At 38.9% G+C, this 12,649-nt stretch overlaps 1 protein-coding gene across 1 annotated transcript; it reads right to left on the minus strand.

Annotated features, from left to right (window-relative positions):
- Nucleotides 1–4,827: 4,827 nt before the first annotated feature.
- On the minus strand, nucleotides 4,828–6,405 carry LOC131254361 (acyltransferase GLAUCE-like). The gene is made up of 2 exons (XM_058255351.1): nucleotides 6,237–6,405; nucleotides 4,828–5,204 (listed from the first exon to the last, which is right to left on the minus strand). Exons 1-2 carry the CDS (start codon nucleotides 6,403–6,405, stop codon nucleotides 4,828–4,830), a joined length of 546 nt encoding a protein of 181 aa, XP_058111334.1.
- Nucleotides 6,406–12,649: the final 6,244 nt, after the last annotated feature.

Raw genomic sequence — 12,649 nt, forward strand, 5'->3', positions numbered from 1 at the left:
AATTGAGGTAGATCCAGATCTTAAGTGGACCAAGTGATTGAACGGCCACCGTTAAAAAATTCCTAGGGCCTACTATAATGTTTATTTGCCATCTAACCTGTTGATTAGGTCACAAAGACCTGGATGAAGGGAAAACACAAATATCAGCTTCATCTAAAACTTTTGTCACCCTCAAGAAGTTTTCAACCGTGGGTGTTCAATCACCACTATTTCCTGTAGTGTGGTCCACATGAGATTTGGATCTGCCTCGTTTTCCAGCTCATACTCTAAAATCATCTGGAAAAATGGATGGACGGCGTGGATAAAAACACATAAAATCATAGAGTGGCTCACAAAGCAACATCCAAATAGCTACTTCAAAAATGATGGGACTCGATACTCAAAAACTACATAGATTTGAGCTATTTCAAACCTCTTATCACCTATCTCTATTCCTGTTAGCCTGGCCCGGTCATGACTTTAATCAGGCTAAGAAGGCATTGGCTTTGACCCAACCCTAGAAGATAAGAGTGAAATGACAAGGATTTGAAAATAATTTAGAACGATTGGGCACATCTCCTTCATGCGCGATGTCCTGTCATGTAAATGGTGTTTATCATTGAAGCATGACCATTGTAACGGTAGCCAACTTGATGATAGTAATCATCCATCTCATAGAGCATCATGTGTGCTTGTTAGATGTTGGTCTTAAATTATATACAATAATGACATGACTTAATGAAAAAAATGTAGTGTGCATTGATGAAATATAAAAAACAAATGTATTATATCTTAAAAAACTTTTGCTTTAAAGAATAAATTTACATTTAACAAGTACAGAGTATGCTCTTTAATTGAAATGTTATAGACCATTCATTCATATTAAGATTTCCTTTTAACCATCACCTTAAGTATGATAAACATATATGACACTTTTTTATTGGGCCACGCAGGGCTGTACAATTTTATATAGCTTATTGCATGAAATCTACATTGGACCTCGAATATAATTAGGGCAAAACATTCAATAATCTTGGTTTATACACCCCAAATCATGGGGCCCCGCTGTAAATGATTATAAGCAAAATCTACACTGATGGGATGATCTGAACAGCGTAATATGGCCCGTTTGCAAAACAAATGTACGGCTCTAAAACTTGGCTGAAGTTTTCTAGCCCATTGAACTGTTTCTGATATTGGGGCCCACATGCTAGACAATGAGATTAAGGTCGTACTGACATGATAGATGGATTGGATCTCTCACAAGGTTGCACTAACCTGATGGATGGATTGGATCTTGCACTGTGTGCCTTGCTGGGAGTGGGGCTTCTGTGGCGTGTGCATGAGCTTCACTGCACCCGTACGTGCGCTTAGCAAAGCCCGTGGGAAATTGTGCTATAAAGCTCTTGTACACGCCACACGTGTGCCACATGGCATGATAGGTCACAGATCCAATCCATCTGTTAAAATGGAAGCACCCTACTGATGCTCTAATCCAAGAATCAGGTTGATCCACTGGTCATGTGGGCCACATTTTGCGAACCAAATGTACGGCTGTGAGAAGACTTAGCTAAAGTTTCCTGACCTGTTTCCAATTTTGGGGCCCACATGTTGAGTGGTCCAGATTTGTTTTTGGGAAACATTTAAAAGGTCGGACCGACCTGATTAGTAGATTGGATCTCACACATGTGCCATGCTTGCGCATGGGTGTCCGAGCACGACTTGGCTGCGACCTCAAATCAGCAACGTGGGTTGGAGGCTGACCTAGGGCTCACATCAATGTATGCATTGTATATCCACACCGTTCATCTATTTTTCCAGCTTATTTCATCGCACGATTCCAAGATTGAAGTAGATGCAAATTTCATTTGGACCACACCACATGAAACAGTGGTTATTGACCATTAAAAGCCTTTTTTGGGCCATAAACGTTTTAGATCAAGCTGATGTTTGTTTTTTACCTTTCATCCGGATCTGTATTATCTTATCAATAAGTTAGATGGTCAAATAAACGTTATGGTGGAACCTGGGAAGTTTTTAATGGTGGGCGTTCAATGACCACTGTTTCATGTGGTGTGGTCCACCTGAAATTTATACCTGCTTTATTTTTGGCAACATGCCTAAAATAAGCGGATAAAATATATGGAAGGCGTGGATATGCAATGCATCTATCGAAATGGGCCCTACGGTCAGGTCCCACCTATACAGCTGGTTCGGAGTCGCAGCCAATCGCGCTCGTGGCACATGAGTTTTTATTCCAGGCGTGTGCGCTTGGCAATGGGTTTTTACGAAACAATACAAACTTAACATACGTATTTAGACCTCCTCGTACGGCCACCGAATTTGAGGACAAAAATACCCCTGCCTTCCTCTGGCTGGCGTGCAGAGACGAGCGCTGACGGACGGTCTGGGCGATGGGAACTCAGGTGGGGCCCACTGTGATGTTTGTGAGAAATCCTCCCCATCTAAGTTCATTCATAGGGTCACAAAGACCTGGATGAAGAGGAAAAACAAATTTCATAATGATCCAAAACTTCTGTAACCCCTAAATGGGTTTCAATGGTAGACGTTCAATTACCCACTGCCATTTACAGTGTGGTCCACTTGATAGCTAGATTTGTCTTATTTTTCATCTCAAGCATTAATACGAGTTCTCCAAATAGATGGACGGTTTGGATATAACACATATATTATAATGGGACCCACAAAAATTGGTGGGGATTAAAACTGGAAGAAAGGAAAAAAAAAAGGGACCAGTGAGTTGGGGTCGACCGGGTTGAGGCTGGTCAACTGGGTCAGAGCTAGGCTGTGGCTACGGATTATAACCTTAGCCATAACTGTAATGCTATGCACCTTTTTCTCTCTTTTTTTTATTTTTATTTTTTTTTATTTTTTACATGAAGCACTTTTTCTCCCTTACATTTTTCTCTAATACATAATTATATAAATATGTATATATAAGTATATAAAAATGTTTTTCTATCTTTTAATTCATTTCTTTGTCTATTTATTTAACAAACATATTTCCTAAATTAGAATGTTTTTTTTTCTTTTTCTTTTTTCTTTTACACATGCACTCACACTAGTAGAATTTCACCATGTATGGATACTCGAATGCTTGACCGGGTGTTGAAACTCCTAAGAGTCTACCACCCGAGTAAGAGTAAGAATCCTAAACTAGAATGATTTACTTACAGGGAAAATTTTGGGAAAAATTTAGTTCATGGTGCGACCCATTAGACGACTGGCCTGGATCACCAAACCATGCATCACAGTTGAATAAACTCAAGACCCGAGAGTACTATTCATATTATCTTGTCAACGATCATATCATTCCTCTCCAAGTTTTACTGTTGGCTTTGATTTTCATGTTTATTTGAATAGGTAGGAAACCATTATGAACTCACAATCATACGGTTAATTAAAAATGTGAAAGCAATAAAGAAAATGGGGAACACGTGATTTATGTAGTTTGTCATGAAAGTGATTATGAGATTATCAAGTAGAGTTAACCATATGAAGATTACGAGTAAAAGCTGTGAACGCGTCATTTTTTGTGTTCTCAAACCCTATTTCAATTGGGAGCAGAAAGAAAGATTCAGACCCCAAAAACTCCAAAACAAAAGTTTCATACAAACAAGGAAACTATGTGGTTTATACATGACGAAATCACCCATGAAAATTAGCGGGGCAAGCATGAAAATGAGCGGGGCAAATTGAAATATGAGCGGGGCAAACTAGAAAAACAGCAGGACAAACTAGAAAAACAGCGGGGCAAACTGAAGTATGAGCGGGGCAAATTGAAATATGAGCGGGGCAAACTAGAAAAACAGCAGGACAAACTAGAAAAACAGCGGGGCAAACTGAAGTATGAGTGGGGCAAACTAGAAAATGAGCGGGGCAAGCATGAAACTGAGCGGGGCAAACTAGAAAATCAGCGGGGCAAACATGAAAATCAGCTGGGCAAGCATGAAAATGAGTGGGTCAAGCATGAAAATGAGCGGGTCAAGCATATGAATCGTCATTTTTGCAAACACAATTTTGCTATTTGCCTGTGTCATATATAATTGCTACACCTACATATGAATCGCCATGCTAACAGTGTGTAACAATAAAGCCAATTTTCTCTTCTTTTTTAGTGCAATACTGACTAAAATACGAAAATCTCACGATTTGTTACTAGACACTTTTGGTGTCCTGCTCAAAGCTATCAAAAGAGGTTTGATGCCATTGATGAACCGTCGATGACATCAAAGTCCCATCGAGAAAATCCGAAAAATACATGTTTAGTCGCTAGAACATTTTGGTTAGTTCGATAACATCGAAGATGTTCGATGCCATTGAAGTGTCATCGAATGTTTCATCGAACGATCGTGTGGGATTTATTTCCTATTTCGATTGTGATTCACCTAGATGCCATGCATATATATATGGGTGTAATCAAGAATATGGGGTATCAAGAGCTTTCTAATTCGTTCGTAGGGTTTCAAGCTTATAGCTTAGGTGATTCAAGACTTGTTCGAATCGGGTAATCTCTATCTCCTGTAATTTTATTCTTTTATAGTGAATATATGTCGCTTTGTGCCTTGATACATCCTCAGTGGAAGTCAACCGACCAATGAATTGTTCTGCATCACCCAAAAATGTCTCCCACTTGTGAAAATTAAAAACTATGCATTCTGTACAAAGATGTGGACCACTGTAATCAAACCATTGTACAAGGACACCAACAAAGTGGATAGTCAAACACTATAGTTTGTACTCTTTTCACTACAGTACAACTCATACACATGATAAGGACACTACCTATTTCACGTGTATACCAACATCTAATATATAAGGAAAGGACTACATCTCGAACACATGCATCATGAATTTCTCTATCTTCTCTTGTTCTAAGGCCATCCATACATTGTCACCTCCACCTCTCCTCACCCCAATACCATCAGAGAGCAACAACACAAACTCATCCATTCCACTCACAACTGGGCCACCATAGGTGGGCCTCCCATACCCAAAATCCAACTCATGGAAGGGCAGCTTCCACCAAGCTGACACATAAAAATTCTCATCTAAAATGGAAGGGACCCCTCTATAAACCTCTAACCAATCCACTACTGATTTCACATACTCATCTGTCACCATCTCTATTGCTTCTTTCACCTTCTCAACACAAAATCCCAAAGACTCCTTATTCAAATCCACCACCTTTGCACTTGCACAAGCTGTTACAACAGCATTCCCAACAAACCCCGCTCATATTTCAGTTTGCCCCGTTGTTTTTCTAGTTTGCCCCACTGTTTTTCTAGTTTGTCCCGCTCATAATTCAGTTTGCCCCGTTGTTTCTCTAGTTTGCCCCGCTGTTTTTCTAGTTTGATGTATAGCATACTTTGTAATTTTGGTGGATAGCATACTTTGAAAATTGTTTGCATATTCGTCGGAATTGTAAGTTATGATGTATAACATACTTTGTAATTTTTGTGGATGATGAAATGAACTTTATACTTTGTCCCACTATATTTTCCGTTTGCCTCGCTATGCTCGTCGATCAAATTCAATGTACATGGAACTCAATGCTTGAGATTGGCCTGCTGATTTTCTAGTTTGCCCCGCTGTTTTATATTTATACTTTTACAATTCAAACCGAGTATAGTGGTAGCCATCTCACAAACGAACCCCTCGATTTCTTGACACCCAGCACATGTCCCCATCAAAATCATTGTTCGTCATCTCATCTGCCAATGATTGCGGCCCTTTAGTTGGAAAGAAAATAACATATTAAGAATTTCCAATGACATTCTCTAGATATATATGATTCATACCTAGTTACATGTCCCCATCAAAATCACTGTTTGCTTTGCTGATTTTCTAGTTTGCCCCGCTGATTTTCTAGTTTGCCCCGATGATTTTCCAGTTTCCCCCGCTGATTTTGTAGTTTGCCCCGCTGATTTTCTAGTATCCCCCACTGATATTCTCAACGAACAGGGAATTCACTATGATGAAAACTGAGTATTTAACCACGAAGGTTTCAACTTGAGGCCTGTTTGGATGCAACTTTCAAAAGAGGTTTTCCCGCAAAAGCAATCCAATGGGTTTTTGGCAAGTGGGTTTTTTTTGGCGTCGATTTCGACAAGTGGCAGGATAAAATGGGGTTTGCAAAAGTGCATCCAAATGCACATCACGAGAAGAGGTTTGACTCAAAACGTCAGCTAGGCGTCAAAAGCCCTTTTTGAGATTGCATCAAAACAGAGCCTAACAAGGTTCGAAGTCTTCTTCAATTTCAATGTTCTGAATTTTCAATTTCATCACCAGTCTGTGATAGATAAGAAGACCCATGGCCTCTGCCACCACCATTCTAAAGACACTGAGGTGCTTCCTAAATGCTGCAATATAGGCTTCCAAGCTATTTGTGACTAAATCTCCCATTCTGTAATGATTGTTTGAGACATTGACTGAGCCGTCAAAATTCAATTTGAATCAACCCGTATTTGGGGGTTGCCATATCACTAGGGCCAAACATTGCCCAAGGGAAATTGACCACAAACTAAATGAAATGGATTTTCGACCATCGACCCGATGGAATCTTGGAAAATAACTAGGTTGGTTGGCTAAATTAGCTACTCCTACCCCCAAAATCTTATGTGGTAAGTTAAGTAAATCATTCTAATTTAGGAGATATGCTTGTTAAATAAATAGACAAAGAAATGAATTAAAAGATAGAAAAATATTTTTATATACTTATATATACATATTTATATAATTATGTATTATAGAAAAATGTAAGGGGAAAAATGTTCTCCATGTAAAAAATAAAAATAAAATAAAAAAGAGAAAAGAGAAAAAGTGTATAATCCGTAGCCATAGGCCAAGCTCTGACCCGGTCAACCGAGTCCCAACCCGGTCGACCCCAACTCGCTGGTTTTGTTTTTAAGTAAGGCAGCCTATGGCTACGGATTTAGCGGCCTCTATGGCTACGGATTATAACCGTAGCCATAGGTACCGCGAATCCGTAGCCATAGGTACCTTGGTCCAGGGACCTGATAAACTGGATCAGCTAGTTGGGTTCGACCGGGTTGGGACCCGGTCGACCGGGTCTGTTGTCTTGCCCACTTGTTTTTTTAGATTTGTCTAATTTTTTGTCTTATCTCATAATGAGAGTAGTCAATTCATTTTTTTAGATTTGTCTCATTTTTTGTCTTATATCATTTTTTATATTTATTTTTTATATTTTTATTTTTTACATGGAGAACTTCTTCCCCCTTACATTTTTCTCTAATACATAATTATGTAAATATGTATATACAAGTATATAAAAATATTTTTCTAACTTTTAATTCATTTCTTTGTCTATTTATTTAACAAGCATATCTCATAAATTAGAATGATTTACTTACCACATATGATTTTGGGGTAGGAGAAGCTAATTTAGCCAACCAACCTAGTTATTTTCCAATATTCCATCGGATTGGAAAATCTCTTTTGACTCTTCTTTTCAACTATAAACGATGGAATTCTCTATTGCGATATATAAAAAACGATCACTTTGAGAAAACATTGAGTGGGGCAAATTAGAAATTTGATCGAGGGAAACATGAAATTTAGTAGGGGAAACATGAACACATATCCCCATACACTCACACTAGTGGAATTTCACCACCTACGGATACTCGAACGCTTGACCGGGTGTTGAAACTCCTAAGAGTCTACCACCGCAGTAAATGTACCAAACAAAGAGGCAAACTAGAAAAGCAGTGGGACAAACTGAAATATGAGCGGGGCAAACTTAAAAAACAGCGGGGCAAACTGAAATATGAGCGGGGTAAACTAGAAAAACAGCGGGACAAACTTAAGTATAAGCAGGGCAAACTGAATTATGAGCAGGACAAACTAGAAAAACATCGGGGCAAACTAGAAAAATAGCGGAGGAAACTGAATTATGAGCTGGGCAAATTAGAAAAACAGTGGAGAAAACTGAATTCTGAGCGGACAAAGTAGAAAAACAGCGGGACAAACTGAATTATGAGCGGGGCAAATTAGAAAAACAGCGGGGCAAACTTAAGTATGAGTGGGGTAAACTAGAAAAGCAATGGGACAAACTGAATTATGAACGGGGCAAGCATGAAAAAGAGCAGGACAAGCATGAAAAAGTGCAGGGCAAACATGAAAAAGATCGGGGCAAGCATGAAAAGAAGGGGGCAAACATGAAAATGAGCGGGGCAAACATGAAAATGAGCGGGATAAGCATAAAAATGAGCAGGGCAAACATGAAAAAGAACGGGGCAAGCATGAAAAGGAGCCGGGCAAACATGAAAATGAGCGAGGCAAACATGAAAATGAGTGTGGTCCATTTAAACATTGGATACGTTTAGATTTATCGGCTCAAGCTATAAAATTATCTGTTAAGTTTGCCCCGCTGATTGTCTAGTTTGCCCCGCTGAATTTCATGTTTGCCCCACCGATTTCCTAGTTTGCCCAGCTGATTTTCTAGTTTGCCTCACTGATTTCTTAGTTTGCCCTGCTGATTTTGTTTGCCCCGTTGATTTTCTAGTTTGCCTCGTTGATTTCATGTTTGCCCCACAGATTTCCTAGTTTGCCCCGCTGATTTTCTAGTTTGCCCCGCTGATTTCTTAGTTTGCCCCACTGATTTTCTAGTTTGCCCCACTGATTTTCTAGTTTGCCCCGCTGATTTTCTAATTTGCCCCGCTGATTTTCTAATTTCTTCCGCTCAATTTCATGTACGGCTGAAAGTTGGGTAGGTTCAACCCGACCGAACCGTGACCGACCCGACATTGGGTTGGGCTCGGGCAGGATATATCGGGTCCGATCTCAAGCTTGGGCTATACAAACACCAACCCGATAAAACTTAGGCTGGGCTTGGGTTGAGGTCTCAGGTTGCCCGACCCAACTCGAACCCGATCAATATATTAGTTACTTATAAATTATAATTGAGTGTGGATTGTTTATGTAGAAGGTACACTAGTGATGTCGGGTCTCATTTGTCCACGTCATTTCCAAGGACTCACGCTAACAAGATATGCCGGATTTCTCTCTCCAAAATAGATTGCGTGCTATGCTACATGACTTTTTAAAGGAGTAGTCCCATATTTTAGCTTGGTTTTTAAAAGAAAAAAATGAAGTTCTTTATGATGAATAATCACGTATATAATTAATAAAATCATAGATACAAAAAATAAGTCTTATATTGAAATATAATAAACTAATGTAATAACGAAAATATTAGCACGTATACACCCGACCAACCCAATCAACCCGTCGAGCCCTCTTGGGTTGGGCTTGGGTTGAGAATTCCCAACCCAAGATTGGGTTGGGTTGGGTCAAGGTTTAGGTATAGGAACCTTGGGTTGGGTTAGGGTTGAGCACCAACCCGAACCAACCCGACCGCAAAGTGATTGAAATTGACCACGAACTGAATGAAATAAGATTTTCGACCATTGACCCGATGGAATCTTGGAAAATAACTAGGTTAGTTGGCTAAATTAGCATCTCCTACCTCAAAATCATATATGGTAACTTAAGTAAATCATTCTAGTTTAGGAGATATGCTTGTTGAATAAATTGACAAAGAAATGAATTAAAAGATAGAAAAATATTTTTATATACTTTTATATATATATATATATACATAATTATGTATTATAGAAAATGTAAGGGGGGAAATGTTCTCCATGTAAAAAATAAAAAATAATAAAAATAAAAATAAAAAAGAGAAAAAAGTGCATAGCACTACAGTTATGGCTACGGTTATAATCCGTAGCGATAGGCCAAGCTCTGACCCGGTCGACCAGGCCCCCAACTCGCTGGTTGCATTTTTATTTTTTTTTTGTTCTCTGAGACCCGGTCGACCCCAACTCGCTGGCTTCGTTTTCGTTTATTTTATTTTATTTTCTTTTTCTATTGTAATCCCCATCGATTTTTGTGGGTCCCATTATGAGGTATGTGTTATATCCAAACCATCCATCTATTTGGCGAACTCGTATTAAGGCTTGCGGTGAAAAATAAGACAGATCTAGCTATCAAGTGGACCACATTGTAAAAGGCAGTGGGGAATTGAACGTCTACCATTGAAACCCTTTTAGGGGTTACAAAAGTTTTGGATCATTATGAAATTTGTTTTTCCTCTTCATCCAGGTCTTTGTGACCCTATGAATGAACTTATACGGGGAGGATTTCTCACAAACATCACAGTGGGCCCCAACTTAGACGGGGGAGGATTTCTAATAGTTGATGCTCATTCAACCCTGTTTCATGTAATGTGGTACACTTAAGATTTGGATATACCTCATTTTTTGTCTCATACCATAAAATGATCTGGAAAAATATATGGACGGCATAGATGAAAAGCATAAATTATGGTGAGGCCCATGGACCACGACGATCTGCCATGGGCGGTTGACACGCGGAGTAGCCAATCCGTTTCTGTGAAAAGGAGGGGTATTTTTGTCCTGAAATTTGTCGTCCGTACGAGGAGGTCTAAGTGTGTATGTTAAGTTTGTATTGTTTCAATAATATCCAATGGATTGGTTCGGGGTCGCAGCCAATCGCGCTCGTGGCACATGAGTTTTTATTCCAGGCGTGTGCGCTTGGCAATGGTCCTTTTCATGAATAGCGTGCTATTTCCCGCCAAAGTGTGGCTTATATGCACCATCTGATCCGTGCAAAAGGTGAATTGCATCAAATAGATCATCTGGAGGAGAAACGAAGATGATCCATTAATCAAGAAGCCTACACCGTTGAAATAAATGTACAGATACGGTCTGGATCATTGCATTTTTGTGGCTTAAATAATAATTTAAATTCTTCAATTTTTTTTCCACGTGATCTACATGTCATGGCCCACCGTTTCCTCGGATTGGATTTTCCATTGAAGTGAGATGTTAGTGTTTAAAAGAAAAATTGCATGTAAAAATGCATGCATATGAAACCATGACTGTTGAGGCCTGATGGGTAAACACAAAACGCAAGCAAAGATTTCATGCCTCTGAAAAGCTCCATGCAAATGAAAGCAGGGATCTGATGCTTGCCTCTTCTTGCGTACCACAGGGTAATCGTTTTGGACGCGGTTTCGCTAGTGATCCCAACACCAGCCAGGTAGCTGATGCAAAAGCTTCACGGGGCCCATCATGGTGGGGCCCACTGTAATGTTTATTTTTCAGTCACCTGTTGATATATCTGTGCAAAATCACAAATATTAGCTTGATTAATCAATTTGAAATTTTCAAATGAAAAAAGTGCAGGTTTTTACTTTAGTCCCAAAGGTTAGGCAGGTGAAGCAATCGCCTAATGCCCTGTAATTATGAAGGCCCTATATTATAGCAAAATTAAAATTTTTTAATTATAAAAGTCCTATATTATAGTAAAATTAAAATTAAGGAGAAGTAAAAAACTTAAAAATTTTAAAATAAAACTTATTAAAAGGACTACAAAATATGAATATCTAAAAATTAGTTTACAAAATTGAAATTGAAAATAAAATACAAATTCTAAAAACTAGCAGTATCAATAATAGCAGCTTAATTAAATCGTCTCTTTTAAAAATAATAGCATCTTTCTTAATAAATTCTTCTCTTAAAACTTAGGATCGCAACTACCTACTTTATTAGTAATTAAGTTCTCAAAATATTAAATTCTAATGTCATTTTAAACTAAAAGGTCTAATTATTATTTTTATGACTTCAGCACAGAAATACAAAATGAAGTAACTAGCTGGCTACCGTGGACAAGAGCACATCATTGGGATATGAAGTTTCCTAATCCTTGCTCATTAACTGGATTTAACTTAAGATGAAAGAAACTTTGTCTCATTTGCTGTGAGAGGCGTAGCTGAACTGCTTCGAACTCCAAACCACGTTTCAAACTCAACATAGCTACAACTAGCATGCACTGGGAATGCATCCCAACGAGGGCTTAAGGCGGATCACGCCAAAGGCACTCAAAAATGTTCCCTATTCGTGGATAGAGGTGTGTAGTATTATCACTAAGAGTGTTCGAGGCTGAGATGATCGGATTGCTTGTTCCACGCTCCACCAGAGTAGTTTCTCAAGTGGGGTCCATTCAATCCACGTTTTTCATCATATATGATGGGGAGAGGTTTGGTAAAATTCTTTCAACCATCCATTTGCAAGACAAAACTCAAGAGCCACATTTACAAAATCAGTGACATTTTCCACAAAACCCCACCATGGGTGGGTCCCATTTGTTTTTAACGGTCTGGATCTCTGCACAATGGTCCCCAATTACAAGAAAGAGATTCTCAGGACGCTAAACAAGTCCCGAGTCCCAACATCCTAGCATCCTATGTTACAGTTGGTTGATACTCTGGCAGCGTATGATGCCTGATACGCAGGCACTTAAAAATTATACACGTGGCATATTTTAACTCAAATTAAACGGCTTAAATTATCGAAACCACTTCAAACAAGCCTCAACCGTAGAATCATTTTGTACGAACAAGTATAGCCTCTGATTCGTGGAAGCTTGTTACCTGAAAATAGAGACCGTTCGATATCGTTATTTCAACCGTTGATTAAATGTCCACCATTCCATGGTAAATTTAGTTCTTGGTTTATGATACACCTAAACTTGGAACTGCAATTTGGCATATTCGATTTGAATTGCTTGTGTTCCAGGTATACGGTTCCTGAGTATCATC

Source organism: Magnolia sinica, chromosome 8 (genome assembly GCF_029962835.1).
Source record: "Magnolia sinica isolate HGM2019 chromosome 8, MsV1, whole genome shotgun sequence".
In the NCBI taxonomy this organism is placed as follows: Eukaryota; Viridiplantae; Streptophyta; class Magnoliopsida; order Magnoliales; family Magnoliaceae; genus Magnolia; species Magnolia sinica.